Source organism: Rana temporaria, chromosome 1, assembly GCF_905171775.1.
Source record: "Rana temporaria chromosome 1, aRanTem1.1, whole genome shotgun sequence".
NCBI classification, from domain to species: domain Eukaryota; kingdom Metazoa; phylum Chordata; class Amphibia; order Anura; family Ranidae; genus Rana; species Rana temporaria.
In genome coordinates this window covers 4203682-4223770 of record NC_053489.1, presented here as the reverse complement: position 1 = coordinate 4223770, position 20089 = coordinate 4203682, and the positions used below count along the sequence as shown (strand labels likewise).

Sequence of the window (20089 nt, the reverse complement as noted above, 5' to 3'; positions counted from 1 at the left end):
GCATATAAGCCTTTAAAATTAGCACTTTAGATTTCTCCCATAGGCTTTAACAGGGTGTTCCACGGCAAATGCGGGAGATACAGCAATCCACGAACGTACGTGCGCCCGATGCGGGCTATGCGCGCCGTGCGTAAGTTGTATGTCCGGCCTAAAGTTACCCCTCATAAAGCAGGGGTAAGTCAGCAGCAGACATGCACAGGTCAGCCGGAGAGCAGCTGCAGCAGCACCATTACGGACGAGCTGAGCATCCACACTTGAGGACAACAATCTGTATGCCAACATGCCAGGGGCATCCATGGTCATAGCTATACTACTGGCTTCACAGGCGCGTAGGAGGAGGGCACAGGAGAGGATATACCGACCACGCCTAAACGTCTTTGGCATGGGAGATTCAGAGGTGTATCGCATCTTCAGATTCAGCCCTGATGCCATCCTGGAAATAGCCACAACCCTGCATGATGACATCACCAGCCAGACACATCGCTCACATGTAGTGGAGCCACTGGTCAAGGTACTGGCAACACTCCATTTCCTTGCCAGTGGCTCGTTCCAGCGTACAAGTGGAGTCGTGTTTGGGATGGCACAATCCACCATGAGCAGATGTGTGCACCAGGTTGTCCCCGAAATCCTCAGACGCATGTCCCACCACATCATCAGTGTCAAGGAAGCATGAATCAGACGTACAAAACAGATAAATGAATAAGAAGATTTTATTGGAAACCAAACAGCAAGGTCAAAGTCCACACTGATGGTCGGAACAGCCAGAAGAGTAGTCCAACGGTGCCAGGGTCGATAGCGAGGGATGAGAGTCAGCCAAGCCGGAGTCTGTAGCCAGAGACGGGGTAAAACGGGATCAGGAACCAGAAGGACCGTCCGAAGCCGGGTCAGTGACCAGGAGCAGCAGCACGATCACAGAAGGGGTGTCAGACAAAAGGCCCAAGCGAGGAAATGCTGCAGCTGCTGTCATATATATATGCTGAGCAGCCAGCTCCTCCCAGTGGGAAGGAGGAGCCGCAGGGTGTGGCAGGTTACAAGAACCCCATTAAGCAAGATGGCTGCTAGCACATGTCAGTGATGAGAAGCCTACAAAGAGGTAAGACCATGACAGTACCTCCCCCTCAAGGGCCCCTCCTCCGCGTCGCAAAATACGGCTTCTGGGGAAAGCGCGCGTGGAAGGCTCGGAGGAGGACGGGAGCATGGACATCTGCGGAAGGAACCCAGGAACGCTCCTCTGGACCATACCCACGCCAGTGGACCAAGAACTGCAACCGGCCACGGACCAAGCGTGAGTCCAGGATATCGCTCACCTCGTATTCTTCATGATCGCCCACCTGGACAGGACGAGGCCGAGGAACCGAAGGAGGTGAAACGATTGCATATTAGTGGCTTCAACAGGGAAATGTAAAACACATTGGAAACCCGCATACCAGATGGAAGCGCAAGAGCATAGGCAACCGGGTTCACCCTGCGGAGCACACGGAAAGCGCCAACAAAGCGAGGAGCCAGCTTAGGAGTGGGCACTCGGAGGTTGAGATTGCGAGTGGACAACCATACACGATCTCCAACCTGGTAGGAAGGAGCAGGCAACCGTCTGCCAACAGCCTGTAGCTTCTGGCGCTGTGCAGAGACCCTGAGGGACCTCTGGATCTGTACCCATGAAGCACGTAGGGCAGAAAGGTGGTTCTCCACAGCCGGAACATCTTGGGGAGAGAATGACTCCGGTAATACCGCAGGTTGGAACCCATAATTGGCTATGAAGGGAGACATCCCAGAGGAAGAGTTAACCGCCGTGTTCCTGGCAAACTCAGCCCATGGCAGAAGGTCAACCCAATTGTCCTGATGATCGGAGACATGGCAACGAAGAAATTGCTCCAGGGCTTGATTGGATTGCTCTGCGGCCCCATTGGACTGAGGGTGGTAAGCCGAAGAGAAGGAGAGTGGAATACCCAACTGAGAGCAAAAAGCATGCCAGAACCTGGACACAAACTGACTCCTTCGATCCAAAACTATCTCTTTAGGCAAACCGTGCAACCGGAAGACCTCCCTGGCTAAAACCGTGGCCAACTCCTGTGCAGTGGGTAACTTCTTGAATGGAACACAATGCCACATTTTGGAGAACCGATCCACAATCATGAGAATGACTGTATGGCCTCGGGACACAGGAAGGTCCACAATAAAGTCCATTCCCAGGTGTGACCATGGGCGCTCCCCATTGGGAATGGGTTGCAGAAGTCCCAACGGAAGATGCCGAGGGGATTTATTCTGGGCACAAACAGAGCATGCCGCTACATATACGGCAATGTTGGACCGTAGAGAAGGCCACCAGAACAAGTGTGAGACAGCCCAGGACAGCTGATTCTTTCCAGGATGCCCCGCTATCTTGGAGTTATGGTAGGTTCGCAACAGCCGGGTGCGCAACTCCTCAGGCACGAAGCACCTACCATTGGGTCTCCCAGAGGGAGCACCAGATTGAGCCGCCAGAATCTGCTCTCCAAGGGGAGAGGTCAAGCTAGTGCGGATGGCGGCCAGGATCTGATTTGGGGGTATGACCGAAGTCGGTATCGAATCCTCTTTGGACAGCTCGGAGTATTGACGTGATAAGGCATCCGCCCTGACGTTCTTGGAACCGGGTAAGTAGGAGACCACGTAATTAAAGCGTGACAGGAACAGAGCCCATCTGGCCTGACGGGGTGTCAATCTCTTGGCCTCCGATGGGTACGTCAGATTCTTGTGGTCCGTCAGGATGATAACTGGAACCACAGAACCCTCGAGCAAGTGCCTCCATTCTTTGAGAGCCTGCACGATAGCTATAGCTGTTTCCTGGAGTAGAACCCACAGGGAAACAGAGGACCCTCTAGTGTCCGACGCTGAGACAGAAGGGCGCCTACTCCCGTCTCAGACGCATCCACCTCAAGGACGAAGGGCAACCCAGGATTGGGATGAGACAGTATTGGAGCCAAAGCAAAGGCTGATTTTAGAGCCTCAAAAGCCAGGATGGCCTCGGCCGGCCAATCATGGGAATTACTGCCCTTCCTAGTCAGATCCGTGAGAGGCTTGGCCAGCATGGAGAAGTCCCTGATGAACTTCCGATAATAATTGGCGAAGCCCAAAAAGCGCTGCAAGGAACGAAGACCAGTGGGCTGTGGCCACTGTAGGACTGCCGAAACCTTCTCAGGGTCCATGGAGAACCCCTCCGCGGAAATTATGTAACCTAAAAAGGTTACCTGGGACCGGTGAAATTCGCATTTCTCAAGCTTACAGAAAAGCTTGTTCTCTCGTAACCGTTGCAACACTCGCTTGACGTCCAGAATGTGGACCTCCACGGATTCAGAGTATACCAAGATATCGTCCAAGTAGACCACTACACACTGCTGCAACAGGTCACGAAAAACATCATTGATAAACTCCTGAAAGACTGCGGGCGCATTGCACAACCCAAAGGGCATAACCAGGGATTCGTAATGACCGGTCCTGGTGTTGAACGCGGTCATCCACTCATCACCCTCCCTGATCCTTACAAGGTTATAGGCAGCCCTCAGGTCGAGTTTGGTAAAGACCGTTGCCCCCTTGAGGCGGTCGAACAACTCGGAAATCAACGGAATCGGGTATGCATTTTTAATCGTGATGCAATTTAGGCCCCTATAGTCGATGCAAGGCCTCAATTCTCCGCCCTTCTTCTTTACAAAGAAAAATCCAGCCCCTGCTGGGGAAGAGGATTTGCGAATGTGCCCCCGGGAAAGCGCCTCCCTCACGTACTCCTCCATGGCTTCATTCTCAGCAACTGACAGTGGATATACCCTGCCACAAGGAGGAATTGGCACCAGGTTGTAAGTCTATGGCACAATCGTATGGGCGGTGCGGAGGCAGGGCACCAGCACGCACCTTATCGAATACATCCAGATACTCCCTGTATTCAGAGGGCAACACGGAGTCTGAGGAGGCACACAACACCTTGACGGGCCCATGGATGCAACTAGCCCCACACTGTGGGGACCACGAGAGGATCTCAGCCGATCTCCAATCGAAAGTCGGATTATGCCTCTGGAGCCAGGGGTACCCCAAGACCACCGAGTAGTGAGGAGACGAAATGACCTGAAGACAGACCGACTCCCTGTGAACAGCCCCAATGGCTATCTCCACTGGAAGGGTCTCATGAGTCACCTGCGGCGGCTGAAGGGGTCTGCCGTCAATCGCCTCAAGAACCAGCGGAGAAACTCGAGCCTGCAGAGGAATGGAGTTTGCGGCAGCAAATCTACTGTCGATGAAAAGACCACCAGCACCAGAATCCACCAACGCCTGAGCCGTCACCGAACCTCCGGCCCAGGAGAGGACAACGGTGAGCAGTGGTTTATCAGCACGGAAAACCGGGGACGAAGAAACTCCACCCAAGATCTGTCCCCGACAGGATCTCAGGTGCGAGCGTTTCCCGGACGGTTCGGACATGACAACCGAAAATGCCCACTGAGGCCTCTTCCCCTCAGACAGGCGAGCAAACCCCAGCTGCATGGGTTCACCCTCAGGCACATCAACCCCAGGAGGCATGGGAGGAGAGGGAGGTACGGGTGGGACAGCAAACGTAGGCGCCAATCTGTAGGAAGGCCTCCGCAGGCTCTCCTTAAAGGAAGGTCTCTCCCTGAGTCTGGTGTCAATCAATATCAGGAAAGAAATGAGAGCCTTGAGCTCCACGGGTAGGTCTTTAGCCGCAATCTCATCTTTCAAGGTGTCAGAGAGACCATGGGAGAAGGCAGCCACCAGGGCCTCATTATTCCAGGCCACCTCTGCTGCAAGGGTACGAAACTCAATGGCTTATTCGGCTACCGATCGTGAACCCTGTCTGATGGACATGAGGAGCTTCGCAGCAGAGGCAGAGTGAGCCGGCACATAAAAAGCCCTCCGAAGAGAAGCAACAAAACCGGAAAACTCGGCAACCACCGGATTGTTGTTCTCCCATAAAGGACTTGCCCAGGCCAAGGCCTTGTCCGAGAGCAGCGAGATCAGGAAGCCCACCTTCGATCTCTCAGTGGGAAAAGCATGTGGCAGCAACTCGAAATAAATGCCCACTTGGTTAAAGAAGCCTCGGCACTGAGTTGGCTCACCCCCAAAGCGCTGTGGGAGGGGGGCAGAACCGGTCATACCCTGAGACACCGCAGGCGCAACAACGGGTGCCGGGGTAGACTCTGGCGCAACAACCGGAGCAGCAGTAGAAGCGGTAACAGGAGCGACAACCGGCCTAGCAGCAGCAGGAGCGAGATGAGCAGTGCGTGCAAGCAGGGTTTGCAACGCCTGAGCGAACTGACCCAGCAGGTGATCCTGCTGATCAAGTCTGGCAACTAGCATGGGTAGTGAGGATGGCCCTATACCATCAGGATTCATGTCTTGGGCCTAATGTCAAGGAAGCATGAATCAGATGTACAAAACAGATAAATGAATAAGAAGATTTTATTGGAAACCAAACAGCAAGGTCAAAGTCCACACTGACGGTCGGAACAGCCAGAAGAGTAGTCCAACGGTGCCAGGGTCGATAGCCAGGGATGAGAGTCAGCCAAGCCGGAGTCTGTAGCCAGAGACGGGGTGAAACGAAGCCAGGGATCAGGAACCAGAAGGAATGTCCGAAGCCGGGTCGGTGACCAGGAGCAGCAGCACGATCACAGAAGGGGTGTCAGACAAAAGGCCCAAGCGAGGAAATGCTGCAGCTGCCGTCATATATATATATATATGCTGAGCAGCCAGCTCCTCCCAGTGGGAAGGAGGAGCCGCAGGGTGTGGCAGGTAACAAGAACCCCATGAAGCAAGATGGCTGCTAGCACATGTCAGTGATGAGAAGCCTGCAAAGAGGTAAGACCATGACAATCAGACCCACCCAGGAGCATCTGCGGCAGAAGGCAATGGCAAATTTCTACAGTATTGCAGGAGGCCATTGATTGCACACATGTGGCACTACGCCCCCCCCCCCGTGGCACAGAGCACATATACCGCAATCGTAAGCATTGGAATTCCATCAACGTACAGGTGATAGCCGATGCGCAATGCCTCATTTGGCACATCCGTGCCAAACACCCAGGGTCCAGCCACGACAGCTACATATACCGTCAAAGCACCATCCCAACAGAATTTGAACAGAACGTGTACGGGAACAGCTGGCTGGTTGGTGAGTGACATGGGAGTCGGGCATGACTGTCCGACCCCATGATGCAGACATCACGAGGGGCACATGCATGACTAACATCCTCCTGTCTTTTCCCTTCCAGGTGACTCTGCATATGCACTTGGGCCCCATCTCATGACTCCCTTCCGGAATCCCGAAACCAGAGGAGAGCAAAAATACAATGAAGCACACGCACGTACCCGTGCAGTGGTGGAACGCACCTTTGGCCTCCTGAAGTTCCGTTTCCGATGCCTGGATAAGTCCGAGGGGACCCTGTTGTATTCCCCAAACTTTGTGTGCCAGATCATCGGTGCATGTTGCATGCTGCACAACTTCGCAGTGAGAAAGGGCCTGGAGACTGACATACGTGATGATCTGACCCCTGAACCAGGCATTCCCCCCCTAACCGAGGCTACCCCGTCTGCTGAGGGAAGAGCAGTCAGGAGATGCCTCACAGTAGGCATCTTTGCACGTTAAACACACACATTCATCATGGCACAAGGAGAATGCACGCATGCACACCACTGTGGTCCCTAGCTCACACACACCACATCCTCATCACATTGGATTAGCCCAAGTCCACCATGCAGGACTTGGGAGCGGCATCAGACACCCCCTAGTCTTCCTGATTGCCTTCCTGTGGCCAGAAGAGGCTTGGGGCCATGTAGAATGGGAGACCCTTGAGGGGGTAGCCCTGTTGGGGGAGGAGCCTGAGGGGCTTCCCCTGATGGAGGGCTGACTGGTCCCAGCCAAAGGGGGAGACTCCTCCAAATAGAGGCAGACCTCGTTGCCACTGGTCACCTCCTCCTCAACCACCTCCTGAGGAGAGGTGTGGCCACTCCCCTCCACTGATGAGTCATGGCTTGCCAGGGGGTCAGACTCTGACTGATGTCCGGGGGATGGTGTGAACTGGCCACTGGCATTAGATGGCCCAGCACTCTCCTACACATCTGTGGATGACACAAAACATTCACATGTTGGAGGACCCACACACTTGTCACATGTTCCCTTCCACCCCCACACTTGCTACACACCATATAGGAGATAAAACACACTTACCTGTCCTCAAGGCATCCTCAATGGAGTCAAAGCCCTCCACTCCCTCCACTTGATGCCTGTGGAGACACTGGGCAATCACCTGTTCCTCAGGAGTGAGCATCAAAGTAGTTGCTGGTCCCCCTCCAGTGCCCCTGGCATGAGCCATCATCTTCGCCATCTTACCTTTGACCAGGCGACGCAGGTCGTTAATTTTTCGTTAATGTCATTGGTGGTCCTGACCTCGTATCCCAACACATTGACATCAGCCGCAATCTGCGCCAGGATCTCCGTCCTCCTGGCCTTTGTGGTGTTGGCACTCTCTGCACCATGGGACATGGCCCTGATGATCACCTCCTTCTCCTGTGGGGAAAAGTTCAGCTTCCTCCTCTTCTCTGAACCTGGAGCAGACATGGCTGAAAAAAAAACAGCACCAAATCAACCAGCAAAAAGTACCTTGCTTCAGGGAGGAAAACAAGCGGATGTACTTTTGTGCTCGATGGGCGCATGTCTGGGCGTATTTATGCCCTGGGCGTATCTCAGGGATTACGCCGGGCCAAGTTCTGAGTATGCGCAGAGAGGAGCGGGACATAGTCAGCGTCATGGCGCATGCGCCGTTCGTTCGGCCCTTCATTTGCATGGGGTCATGGTTCATTTAAATGGAACATGCCCACTTCCTTCCTACTTTGAATTACGACGGCTTACGCCGATGAATTTACGTCGCGCCGGCGCAAAGTTGGCCGGAAATGCTCTGAGGATACGGTACTTGCCTCTCTGAGTTTAGCCGGCGTAGCGGAAATGAGATGCGCTAAGCCGGCCTATATATGTGCCGATGTACGTGGATCTGGCCCCATATGTTTAGCACATATACACATTTTTGAGTGTTTATGTTTGTACTGATAGTTTTGTTGCTGTAACCTTTCTAATGAAAGGATTCTGCTAGTACTCCTAGATGTCTATTTCTGTCTTCTGGATCAGAACATATTCTGTGGTATCCAGACTAATGAAGGGCCACCTTCTGGAATGGTCCATGTGTTTCCACCAAGGTATACTGTACATGCTGCATCATTGTAAACATCAGAAGCTCGGCTTCCCTACACTATTATATCTGTACTTTTACTCTTGAATAGATCATATAGCTCTATATTATCTCAGGTCCCAAGAGGTCAATGCTCCGAGGAATGTCTTCCGGGGTTCAGAAAATCTGTAAGAGAAGGATATCACCCATGTTGTTATAATTGTGCTCCGTGTTCAGAAGGAGAAATATCAAACCAATCTGGTAAGATTTATGTTTCTATAAGTATAAATTCTGATATTCAATTAGAAAATGAAAACATTTAAAGTCCTTTAAAGTGATTCTGTACACACTTTACACTTTGCAGGCCGAACATCTCCCTAAATTGTATGAAATTAATGATTACTGATGAGGCCTTTCTGCACTTTTCTTCTACCTCTGACCTTAGTAAAAACAACACACACAGTACACAAAAACACTGGCTAGGCACACAGAGAATGCTTTTAACTCCCCTGATGTTTAATCCCTTCCTAGCCAGTGTCATTAGTACAGTGACAGTGCATATTTTTAGTACAGATTACTGTATTAGGCCGAGTACTCACGAGCAAACATGTCCATTCGAAATGTCCGACGGGTTGTTTCCGGCGTACAAGGCTGTTTTTTCATTTGGCCCGCTGGCTTGTACACACCAGCGGACGATATTTCCCTGCGGACCTGAACGCGTGCACGTAATCCACGTTTGACGTCACTATAAAGGGAAAGGCCAAAGTCAATGGCGACGCCCTCTGTTCCGCTTTTGCTAGTTACGGCTTTGCTCGTGTTAGTGAAGGTTTGGTTAGAGCTGATTCGCGCTTCTCGGTCTCCAGGCTTTAGCAGGTAGTATTTTCTCGTTCAGTGCGTGTGCTTGTGGGTACGTAGTTGGCATTCGGGTACAGGCGTGCAGTTCGTTCTGCTTAGCAGATTCGTACTGTGCGTTCGTATCTGTGTGTCGTGCGTTCTTTGCAGGTACCACTGGATTTGATTGTGCTTTCTGTTGGAGTGTGTTCTTGACTGACCAGCCGGCCGGTTTGAAGCCATGATGGAGCAGCAGCGTCAATTTTCGCGAGTTGGTGCTGTTTATGGGATGGCTGCTGGATATGTTCATTATTCCAGTACTTTGGCCAGAAACAGGGGGCGGAGGCGTTTCTGGACCAAGAATTGGTTGCGCCAGCGTGACCAGTTCTCACATATGCCTCTGCTTAGGGAACTCCAGGAGAATAATCCTAATGACTATAGGAATTTTCTCCGCATGACGGACCCCGTATTCAACAGTCTGCTGGATCTTCTGTCCCCCTATATCACGAGGCAGGACACTGTGATGCGCCAAGCCATCACGGCCGAGCAGAGGCTTATTGCCACGTTGCGGTACCTGGCGACTGGGAGGAGCCTGCAGGACCTCAAGTTCTCGACAGGCATCTCTCCGCAGGCGCTTGGGGTCATCATACCGGACACGTGTGCTGCCATCATTAAAGTTATGCACGAGGAGTATATGAAGGTAAGTTTCCTCATTTTAACCTCACAATGTGTCTTTAATAATGTGGCAAACTAACTTTTTATTTTATTTCCCAGATATGCTGTGTGTTTAACTAACGTTCCCTTTTCTCACTATGCATGTTGATATCAGCTTTTACATGTTCTTTTTATTTTGGCCTACCTGCATATTTTGATCTTACCCAATATTAACCTGTCCAGCATGCTATCTTCGGGCCAACCCCCACCATGCCACTTTTTTTTTATTTTTTCTAAAAACAGTTTTAACACCCCCCACCCCCCCTTCAAAGTGTTTTTGTCCCCATCAGAGGGCTGTGGAGTCTCTTATTAATTAAGTGGGCCTATATATTTGTGCCCCGAAATTCTCCCTTCATAATTTGCAAATGCTATTTTAAAAATGTAAAGTTGCACAAGGATGCTTGTATGATTATGTTTGCAATGTTTATGTGCCAAAGTACTAAATCTCTTTTTTTGTTTGTCCCCACAGCTACCCTCCACACCACAGGAATGGCAGTCTGTGGCTTCCCAATTTGCCGAGCGGTGGGATTTTCCTAACTGCGGTGGAGCAATAGATGGGAAACACGTCCGCATTGTGCCCCCACCCCACTCGGGGTCCTACTATTATAATTACAAGGGTTATCATAGTATCGTGTTGATGGCGGTGGTGTCGGCACAGTATGAGTTTCTATATGTGGACGTGGGGAAGAACGGCCGGATGTCAGATGGGGGAGTGTTCGCACGGACTGATTTCTATGATCGTCTCCAAACTGGTGGTCTGGCATTGCCACCAGATGAAGATAATGTGGAAGGACTTCCGTTTGTGTTCCTAGCGGACGAGGCTTTCGGCCTTGGACCTCACCTAATGTGGCCTTTTCCCCAGAGGACCCTCACCTTAGAGAGGAGTGTGTTCAATTTTCGGTTGTGCAGGGCTCGGAGGGTAGTCGAGAATGCCTTTGGGATCCTCAGCAACCGGTTCCGCCTGTTCCTGACATCGATACATTTGGCGGAATATAAATTGAACACCATTATATTTGCCTGCTGCATTTTGCACAATTTTCTACGCAGGCACTCCCAGACGTACCTAGCCTCCATGGGCTCTGAGGCAGGACTACCCTCAGAGAACATTCCTGGCCTGGACACTGGTCGCGCTGGCTTGGCCCCCCAATCTGCTCGTGAGGTACGCGACAAATATGTTGAGTACTTCATGGGTCGGGGGGCCATTGCTATGCCAGATCATATTTCTTTCTAATTCGGCCCCCAAAGAAAGGAATATTCTCACAACTAATAAATAATTAGACCATTGGACTTTATACAGTTGTTTGTCATTACTGCTTTTTCTCTATTTTTCTGTCTTCCAGGTTATCTCCAAAAATAGTGCACTTCTAGTGCCAGATTTACTTACTCAGATGTATTAACTAACCACATTTGCACATTATTCACTCATCTACTAACTGGGTATTCAGTCTATAAATAAGAAGCCACTCATTTTTCTGCTTTTGATGTCTCATATTTTTTTGTTTATTTTATTCATTTTTTAACAAGAAATGTGTATTTTTAGGCAGAAAACATTTCCTGCAAATTCTTGAGACAAAATATTGGCTTTTAATTATAAATTTTTTTGTCTTTATTGACAGTGATTATCAATAATAATGATCGAAACACAATGTAAGAATAATTTCACTGAAACTATACGCAAGAATTTTTGGGCTTGTCATTTGTTTGTGTCTAATTTTTTCAACAAGATTTTAACACAACACAAAATTTTTTTATTTTTTTACCAAAATTAGTTAACTTCTTTCTTTAGGTGAGATTTATTGTTCGTTTTGTGATCTGAAACTGGAAACATTTACAAACCAAAAAAGATCAACACCAAACAAAAATTTAAAAAAAGAACAGCAGTCAGTCATATGGATGGTGTGCTTTCACACTGGAACACGCCAAAATTTCTAAATGCACACATTCAGTGCAAACTCGCCAAATGTCATTGGTTAAACAGACAAATGGCCACATGTGCTATCTGACATCATGGGTGATCAATGTCTGTGTTTTGTGGGAGCAAACCCTTCCTCTCAACTACTTGAGGATCGAGGAGGGGTTTGTACCCACAAAGCACAGACAATAGATAGTCTGTGATGGCAGATAGCACATATTGGCACACTGTGTGTGCATTTAGAAATGTTGGCGTATTATAAAGTACAAAAATTAAAAAGGGTTTTGTGGGCGGGGGATGGGCGGGGGATGGGCTTCTGTGGTTCAGTCTTTGACACGGCCCATCATGTCAATGATATTTTTGTAATTTTGTTCGATGACTAGCATCCTTTGTCGCATGTTCTCCATTTCCGTGCTACACTCTGAAATGACATTTCGCACATTCTGCTCCATGACTAGCATCCTTTCCCGCATAATGTCCATTTCCGTGCTGCACTCCATTAGTTGCTGTATAATGATAGAAGCACTTGCACGTGAAAAATGTGCTACTCCATCTTCATCCCCTAAAAATAAACAAATTGGCATTCAAAATATGTAAATAATTTCCAGCCTATCTGCATATGTTTGGCCCTATTAATATAGGGGTGACACTGACCTGATGGCCTGATAATTTCCACATCCCCAATTTCTTCATCTTCTATCACTCCTCCTTCTTCCACCACCTCCCCATCATCTTCTATCACTCCTCCTTCTTCCACCACCTCCCCATCATCTTCGACTCCTCCTTCATCCATCAATCCACCTTCTTGCAATTCGCCAAATTGTTCTTCCGCCACTTGCCCTTCATCTGATATAAATTCTAAGTCCAAAATAACTTCTTCCTCCTCTCTTCCTTCCTCCTTTCTTCCTTCCTCTTCTCCTTCCACATCCTCTTCTCCTTCCACATCCTCTTCTCCTTCCACATCCTCTTCTCCTTCCACATCCTCTTCTCCTTCCACATCCTCCTCTCTTCCTTCCCCAGCCTCCTCCTGCTCAACATGTGGAGGTGTTTGATTTTCCGGGTGTCTGGCCCTCTCTGCCTCCTCCAATTGCTGGCGTCTTCTTTCCCCTATAAGAAATAATAAAAAACAAAAGGTATACTCATCAGCACACAGATATTGGATATCATAAATCGCACACATTGCATAGACGATACATTTATGATGATTTTTGGTTGTTTATTCTTTCAGCAATCCTCCATTTTTGGCGTAGTTCTAGGCCAAGCTCTGATCCTGCCCCTTTTTTGCAAAGAAGTGACACAAATGGATGTCACCCCAAAACATTAATTCTCGTCGACCCTCCAAATAAATATACTTAGATTTTTGAGACACAGGTGCTTTGCATTTCAAGATGTTAAAACATCAGCTTTATTTGCATTTTGGAGAATGAATCTTGTTTGCCTGTCACATTCACTCAATTTAATTTCTGTGATTTTGCTATTCAACAATGTTGGAAAACCAAGTTTGGGGCCAGTCAGCCATGTCCAGGTGTGTTGTTCCTGGAGTAACGTCACATTTTTGCTAAACAATGTCATATTACGCGTGTTTACTATTTCACAAAATTTGTTTAAGGTTGTTATTTGACATAAACACAATACAGTATCTACACGTGTTCAAAAGTACAAGCAGGCCAAGGAGGCAGATGTGAAAAAATACATGTCAACACATTATTGCAGACATTTCCCCCCCCCCTTAAATAATATGGACTTACTTTTACGCAGAATTTTGAGTATCTTCTTCATGTGATGTGGCTCCCTCAATTTTAAATCGGACCAACGCTTCCGTAGTTGCTCCTTTGACCTGGTGACACCAAACATTCTCCTCATTCTCCTTGCCACCTTGTCCATTATGTGTGACTTCCTACGGTTCGGTGTTTTGTAGGGCCCACATTCACCATCATAATCCTTCCTCCTCATGATGTAAACCAACTCCACCATTTCTTCGAACGCCATATTAGTGGCTTTATATCTTTTAGGCCTGGATCGGGACGGTCCAGCCTCTGTCCCTTCACTTGCGCCATGAGAGCTCCGTGCCCGCTCGTGTGACATCGCCATCTTTCCTTCCCACAGAGATTAGGGGCGTGGAAACGAGGAAATGTCCCGTCAGGGGCGGAGATGAGGGCGGGGATTATTGCATATGCGGAGTGTCGCGAATGCCAACAACGTATTGACGTAGGTTACGCGGAGAATATTCGCGCGATTCCAGAACCTACACAGTTAACGCCATATTTACTTTTTCAATTGATTAGGGGCATGGCAAAGGTGACGAGGGCGGCGTTTCATACATACGCGGAGTGTATAAAAGGCGCTTGACGTGATTACGTAGGTTACGTGTTAATTCAGCGAGCGGAAGAAACGAGGATTGTGAGAGAGGCAGGTAAGAAATTTAAACATGGGATCAGCAGCGGGCTCTAAAATGTAGAGCAATGGGATGGGGGTTTGGTCTGTTGGTTGCACAGTTTTATTAAGCTATTATGTCTCTTGGATACCAGAATGTGATTTTCATACCCAAATGCTTTTGTAGACATCACAAAATAGAGAGATCAAAAATGCTGTGACTCATTATCAATTATGTAGGGTGTATTCAGATCAGGCCAAGTATTGTTCTGTGTTGGTTGGACAGAGGTCATTAGGAAGTTTCTTTCATGTAATCAATGCTGAGGGGCAGGATATCTACACATGCAATAGTGGCTTGATGAATGCTGTCATTTGTAATAATTGTGTATGGTTGTAGATTTATATTATTTCCTGCAATGTAACCAAAGGGGCGGCATGTATAAAAAAAATGTTAGCTAAAACCAACCAATGGGGCAGAGCTGGCCAGCATTTTCTAAACAAGAGACACTGTGTTTGTATTTCTATATAGGTACTACTTTTTAAACAACATATTCTATCAATGTAAATGCTGAGGCTTTTTTTAATAGTGTTTTTGGTTTCTTTTTATTTTTTCAATCTAGAAAAAAAAAGAGTAAATCCTAATTTCCCAATGGATCTCCTGCAGAGCCAAGAGATTATCCAGCACTTGCTGGATAAATTTAGGGAAATGCCCATCCTGTGGGATTCAAAGCAGGACCATTACCACAATAAGGACGTACGAGCGGCAGCACTTGAACAGCTAGCAGCATACATGAGGACATGGGTGCCAGAATGCAGTGCCAACATGGTGAAGGATAAACTTGCCAACCTCAGGGGCACATATAGGAGAGCGTACAAAGCTCACCAAAAGCAGCTAAGATCTGGAGCAGCAGCAAGACCACCAAAGGAACCCAAGCTGTGGTATTACAACCAGATGTCATTTTTGCGGGATCAACTGGAAGGCAGGGCATCAATGTCAAGTCTGAATCCCAACCTTTCCTCCACGCTACCTCCCAGCGGGACTTCCCCAGATCACCACAGCCCTGCAGAGTCGGATGAAGAGGGCCTGGCTGACAGAGAGGCAGATCTGCGCCTCTACGATGATGAGGTATAGTAGTTTCATAACTATTTATGTAATAATCTTAATTATTGTTTGATTCTTGACTTGATATTGGTTAATAAAATACAAGCTGGGAAGTAAAAATATAAAATCGTGGGCAAACAAATAGGTGTCAGGGATGACAACTGCAGGGGTCAGAGGGTGAGTCTGTTTTCAAGTTTAAATTCAAGGCAAAAAAATAAGATTCAAGCATGAAAATGTGAGTGAGTATATTCCTAAATATATTACAACATGTCCCTTTTTTTTACACAGGAAGAAGAGACCAGCCAGGAGGTGGCAGATCCTCTCCTCACTGTCAGCCAGGACGAAGGGGTCAGTGGCAGCCAGGAGGAGGCCGGGCCCAGTGGCGTTCAGCAGCTCCCCAGGACAAGCACCACCAGCCAGGCTCCTCCCCTTTATATTAGGCCACCAGGCCGTAAGAAGAAATTGGGGGCAGTGGAGGAAGCCAGCCTGAAAATGATTCAGGAGGCGAGTGCCATCATGAGGGCCCCCCTCAACCCCACTGAGGCCTACAGTGCCTCCGTGGCACATGACCTCAATAAAGGCACGGAGGAGCAGAGGCAATTGGCCAAGGGCATCATCAACCAGGCCCTTTGGTGGATGCAGAGGGAGCTGCTGACCCCAGACACTGGGCTATGTGACCCGGCCCGGCTTGCTGAACATCATACTCCTGCTGCCACATCATCCCCACCTGCAAGGGCCCAGGGAAGACCCGCTGGAAGGCAGCCTGGAAGGAAGGTTGCAAGGAAGAGGAGACGTTGATGCCCTGCCTTCCATTTGATCCCCCACAAATGGCATCTTGTTTGGACTACCACAGCTTGGGTTCCTTTGGTTATGTGCTGCTGCTTCAGATTTTATTTTGTGTGCTTCCTGAGGTTGGCTAGTTTATCCTTCACCATGTTTCAAATGCAAGTTTGCATGTATGTTGCTAGCTGTTCAAGTGCTGCCATTCTGTTTTTGATCCTTTTTATAATTTGCTCAAATAAAAGCCTTTTTGTTGATTTGAAAAACGTGCCTATTGTTTGTAATACTGTGGGTATTATTTTAGGCATCAAACATTACAAACAAATAAAATGTTTAATCTAAAATATTCACTAACTCATGTGGGGGGGGGGGTCATTTGGTGTGCCAACATGGTAGACAATTTAAACAACCTTCAAAATAATCCAGTTAAATATACAAACAAAAGCTAAATCAAAACTATTTCCTATTAAAATATTCTAAATGGTGACATAACTATAAACACCTAAAGAAAGTGGGAAAGATAACCATTAAACATTAAAAGCAAAAAATTTGAAATGTGGAGGACCACTAAAAATATGATACGTCGGGCCAATAAAAGTTTGCAAAAATCTTACTACATCACAGCTAACAAATGTCACTTTTCAGTATGGAACAACTCAGTTGAAATAACATGAGCTAAATAACTGATTAGTTATAGCAAGAGAAGAATGAATAAAACGACGGCATCAAGCATTGGTTATTGTGTGTTTTGCTTCAGTGTTCTATTGCTAGAATTAATCTTTCTATTGACGAATGTGCCATATCCCAAACAAACGTGAGTTTTACCTGAACGAGCGCTCCCGTGGCCTCATTTAGTCTGAGCATGCGCGGGGTTTTTGTACGTTGGTTTTGTGTACTCACCACCAAACATGTCCGTTCGGACAGGATTTGAGCGGACGGTTTTAAAACAAGTTTGCAAATAAATGTCTGCTGAAAAACGGCCCGGCGGGCAAATGTACGGTGAAATTCTGTACGCTCGTAACTACACACGACCAAACATGTCTGCTGAAACTGGTCCGCGGGCCAGTTTCAGCAGACATGTTTGGTCGTGAGTATGGGGCCACAGTGTCACTGGTTCTCGCAAAGTGTCGAACGTGTCAGATAGTGTGAGATTGTCCACCACAATCACAGTCCCGCCATTACTAGTATAAAACAATGTCATAAATATATACCACAGTTTACATAAACCAATCAATATACTCTTATTGGGATATATATATATATATTTTTTTACCAAAGATATGAAGCAGAATACAATTTATGAAGGAATGCATTTTTTTTTTTATTGAATGTGTTTTATAGCAGAAAGTTCATTATTATTTTATATTTTCAAGATTGTTGGTCTTTTCTTGTTTATAGCACACAAAACGCAGAGGTAATCAAAAAATGGCCTGGTCATGAAGGGGGGTAAATCTTTTGGAGGTCAAGTGGTTGAGGAAAAAATACAGAAAAAATAGTTAATACTGTGAAATGGCTACCGTGCCTAATGTTATTTTCACTTCTATTTACTCTACAGACAGTGAACTCTGCAAGAAGTGTCCTGAAAATGAATGGCCTAACGAAGCTAAAACTATTTGTAGTGACAAGGTCAATGAGTATTTATCATACGAGGAGGACATTCTAGTTTTATTTTTTTCTATAACTTCAGTCATATTTGCTACAACATCTCTCCTTATACTTGGAGTATTTGTTTGGTTTCGGAGCACTCCCATAGTCAGAGCCAATAACCGGAACCTCAGCTTCATTCTGCTCCTCTCCCTCATACTGAGCTTCCTTTCTGTATTCCTGTTCCTTGGCCGTCCTGTGGATATTACCTGTATGCTGCAACAAGTCACTTTTGGAGTTCCCTTCACCATCTCAGCATCTTCTATCCTCGCCAAAACCATCATGGTCTTCATTGCTTTTAAAGCCACCAGACCTGGAAGCTCTTGTAGAAAATGGGTGGGAGTCAAACTTCCCAATACAGTCATGTTATTCTGCTCATCCATTCAGGTTATGAATTGCATTCTCTGGATGTCCATCTCTCCACCATTTCAGGAGTATGACATGGACTCCTATCCTGGGAAGATCATCATTCAGTGTAATGAAGGGTCAGTTATCGGCTTCTACTCTATGTTGGGTTATATGGGGTTTCTGGCAGCTGTGAGTTTTCTTCTGGCTTTCATGGTGAGGACATTACCGGACAGTTTTAATGAGGCCAAGTACATCACCTTCAGCATGCTGGTGTTCTGCAGTGTCTGGATTGCCATGATCCCGGCCTATCTGAGCACCAGAGGGAAATACATGGTGGCTGTGGAGATATTCGCCATACTGACCTCCAGTGCTGGAATATTATTGTGTATGTTTTCTCCAAAACTCTACATTTTACTTTTCAAACCTGAACTTAACACAAGAGGGACAATGCTGGGGAAGAGAATGATGGAAATGTAACACATTGATTCAATGTATAATGCTGTAGATCAGATTAAACAAATTCAGTCATATTGTTTCCATCATCATCATTATGAATGACATCATCATCACCTGAAGATAGCAGCTTTCCCCCACTTTGCCCTCACACACTGATTGGAGAGTGGTAGAAAAGAAAGATTCCAGATCACCAGCCAGTACAAGTGCAATCCAGTACCAGCAGTACCAGAAACAGCTTCAATCTTCCTTCTATTATCATTCATCCCTCTACAGCACAGAAATCAAACACAAGGCCCACAGGCTGAATACGGCTCGCCAGGCCCTGACATGTGACCCTCCAACCCAGTTTTGTAGCCAGGAATGTGGAACTCCATTCTAGTTCTCACCCTCCGCTCCTCACTGTCACTTGTAAACACAGAAGCCTTCTATGTTTACAAGAGACATCTTTGCTCTCAGTGGTTCCTGGAAATAACAGATCCCTGTACACACTCACAGTGGGGCCCAGCGGGGACAGATCTCCAGAATCTGAGAGAGAAAACGATCTCCCTGCAGGGTGAGGCAGAGCCACCTACACAGGGAGGTACTAGAGTCAGGCCAGGTAGGAGAGAGAGATGTGAGGAAGCTTTGGAGAGGGGGTGAGGTTGCAGACTGTGCATAGTGTTCCCCTGAACCCTGCGCTCTGTACATAGTGCACTCCTGAACTCTACACTCTGTACATAGTGCACTCCTGAACTCTGCATTCTCTATGTAACACACTCTTTACCCCTGAACTCTGTACATAGCACACCTCAGATACAACTGGTCCTCTAAAGGCAACCATACTGCTGATGCGGCCCACAATGATTTTGAGTTTGACATCCCTGCTCTACAGTATATGTAGGTGATTGTTTTCTTTCCACCGTTTCTGTTCCATCATGACTTTCCCCCTGGACACCAATCAATCCAGCTCCATAAAGACATGGAATGATAAGTTTTGTGTGGAGGAACTCAAATGTCATGAACAAAGTCCTGACCTCAGCTTGATTGTGAGTCAGGTCTTCTCATCCAACATCAGTACCTGACCCCACTGAGGTTCTTTTGGTTAAATTGGCACAAATCCCCACAGATGCATTCCAAAATCTTGTGAACAGTCTTTCCAGAGAAGTGGAGACAGTTATAGGCACAGAGGTGGGGGGGCCACTCCATATTAATGACCATAATTTTGAAATGGGATGCCCAATCAGCCCATATAGGTGTGAGGGTCAGGTGACTACACATATTCGGCCATTAACCACTTCAGCTCTGGAAGCCCCCCCCCCCCCTTCCTGACCAGTCCATTTTTTGCGATAATGCACTGTGTTGCTTTAACTAACAATTGCGCGGGTGTGCGATGCTGTATCCAAATACCATTGTTTTCTTTTTTTTTCACAAATAGAAATTTCTCTTGGTGGTATTTGATCATCTCTGTGGTTGTTAATTTTGCGCTATAGACAAAAAAAAAAGACAATTTAGAAAAAAATGCATACTGCTCTAAAACACATCCAATAAAAATAAAAATAAATAAAAATGACTTCATCAATTTAGGCCAATATGTTTTCTGTTACATATTTTTGGTAAAAATCCCAATAAGCGCATATTGATTGGTTTGTGCAAAAGTTACAAACTATGGGATAGATATATGCAATTTTTTATTTATTTATTTTCACTAGTAATGGCAGAGATCAGTGATTTTTAGTGGGACTGCAACATTGC

At 47.2% G+C, this 20089-nt stretch overlaps 1 protein-coding gene across 1 annotated transcript in view; it reads left to right on the top strand.

The window, feature by feature from the left end:
* LOC120925116 (vomeronasal type-2 receptor 26-like) overlaps positions 1 to 18432 on the top strand; it is a 48503-nt gene extending 30071 nt beyond the window's left edge. Inside the window, exons 3-4 of the mRNA XM_040335990.1 lie at positions 8336 to 8459; positions 17466 to 18432. Of these exons, the coding sequence (XP_040191924.1) occupies positions 8336 to 8459; positions 17466 to 18379 (1038 nt within the window). The 3' untranslated portion in view covers positions 18380 to 18432. The remainder of the gene's footprint in view (positions 1 to 8335; positions 8460 to 17465) is intronic.
* Positions 18433 to 20089: the final 1657 nt, after the last annotated feature.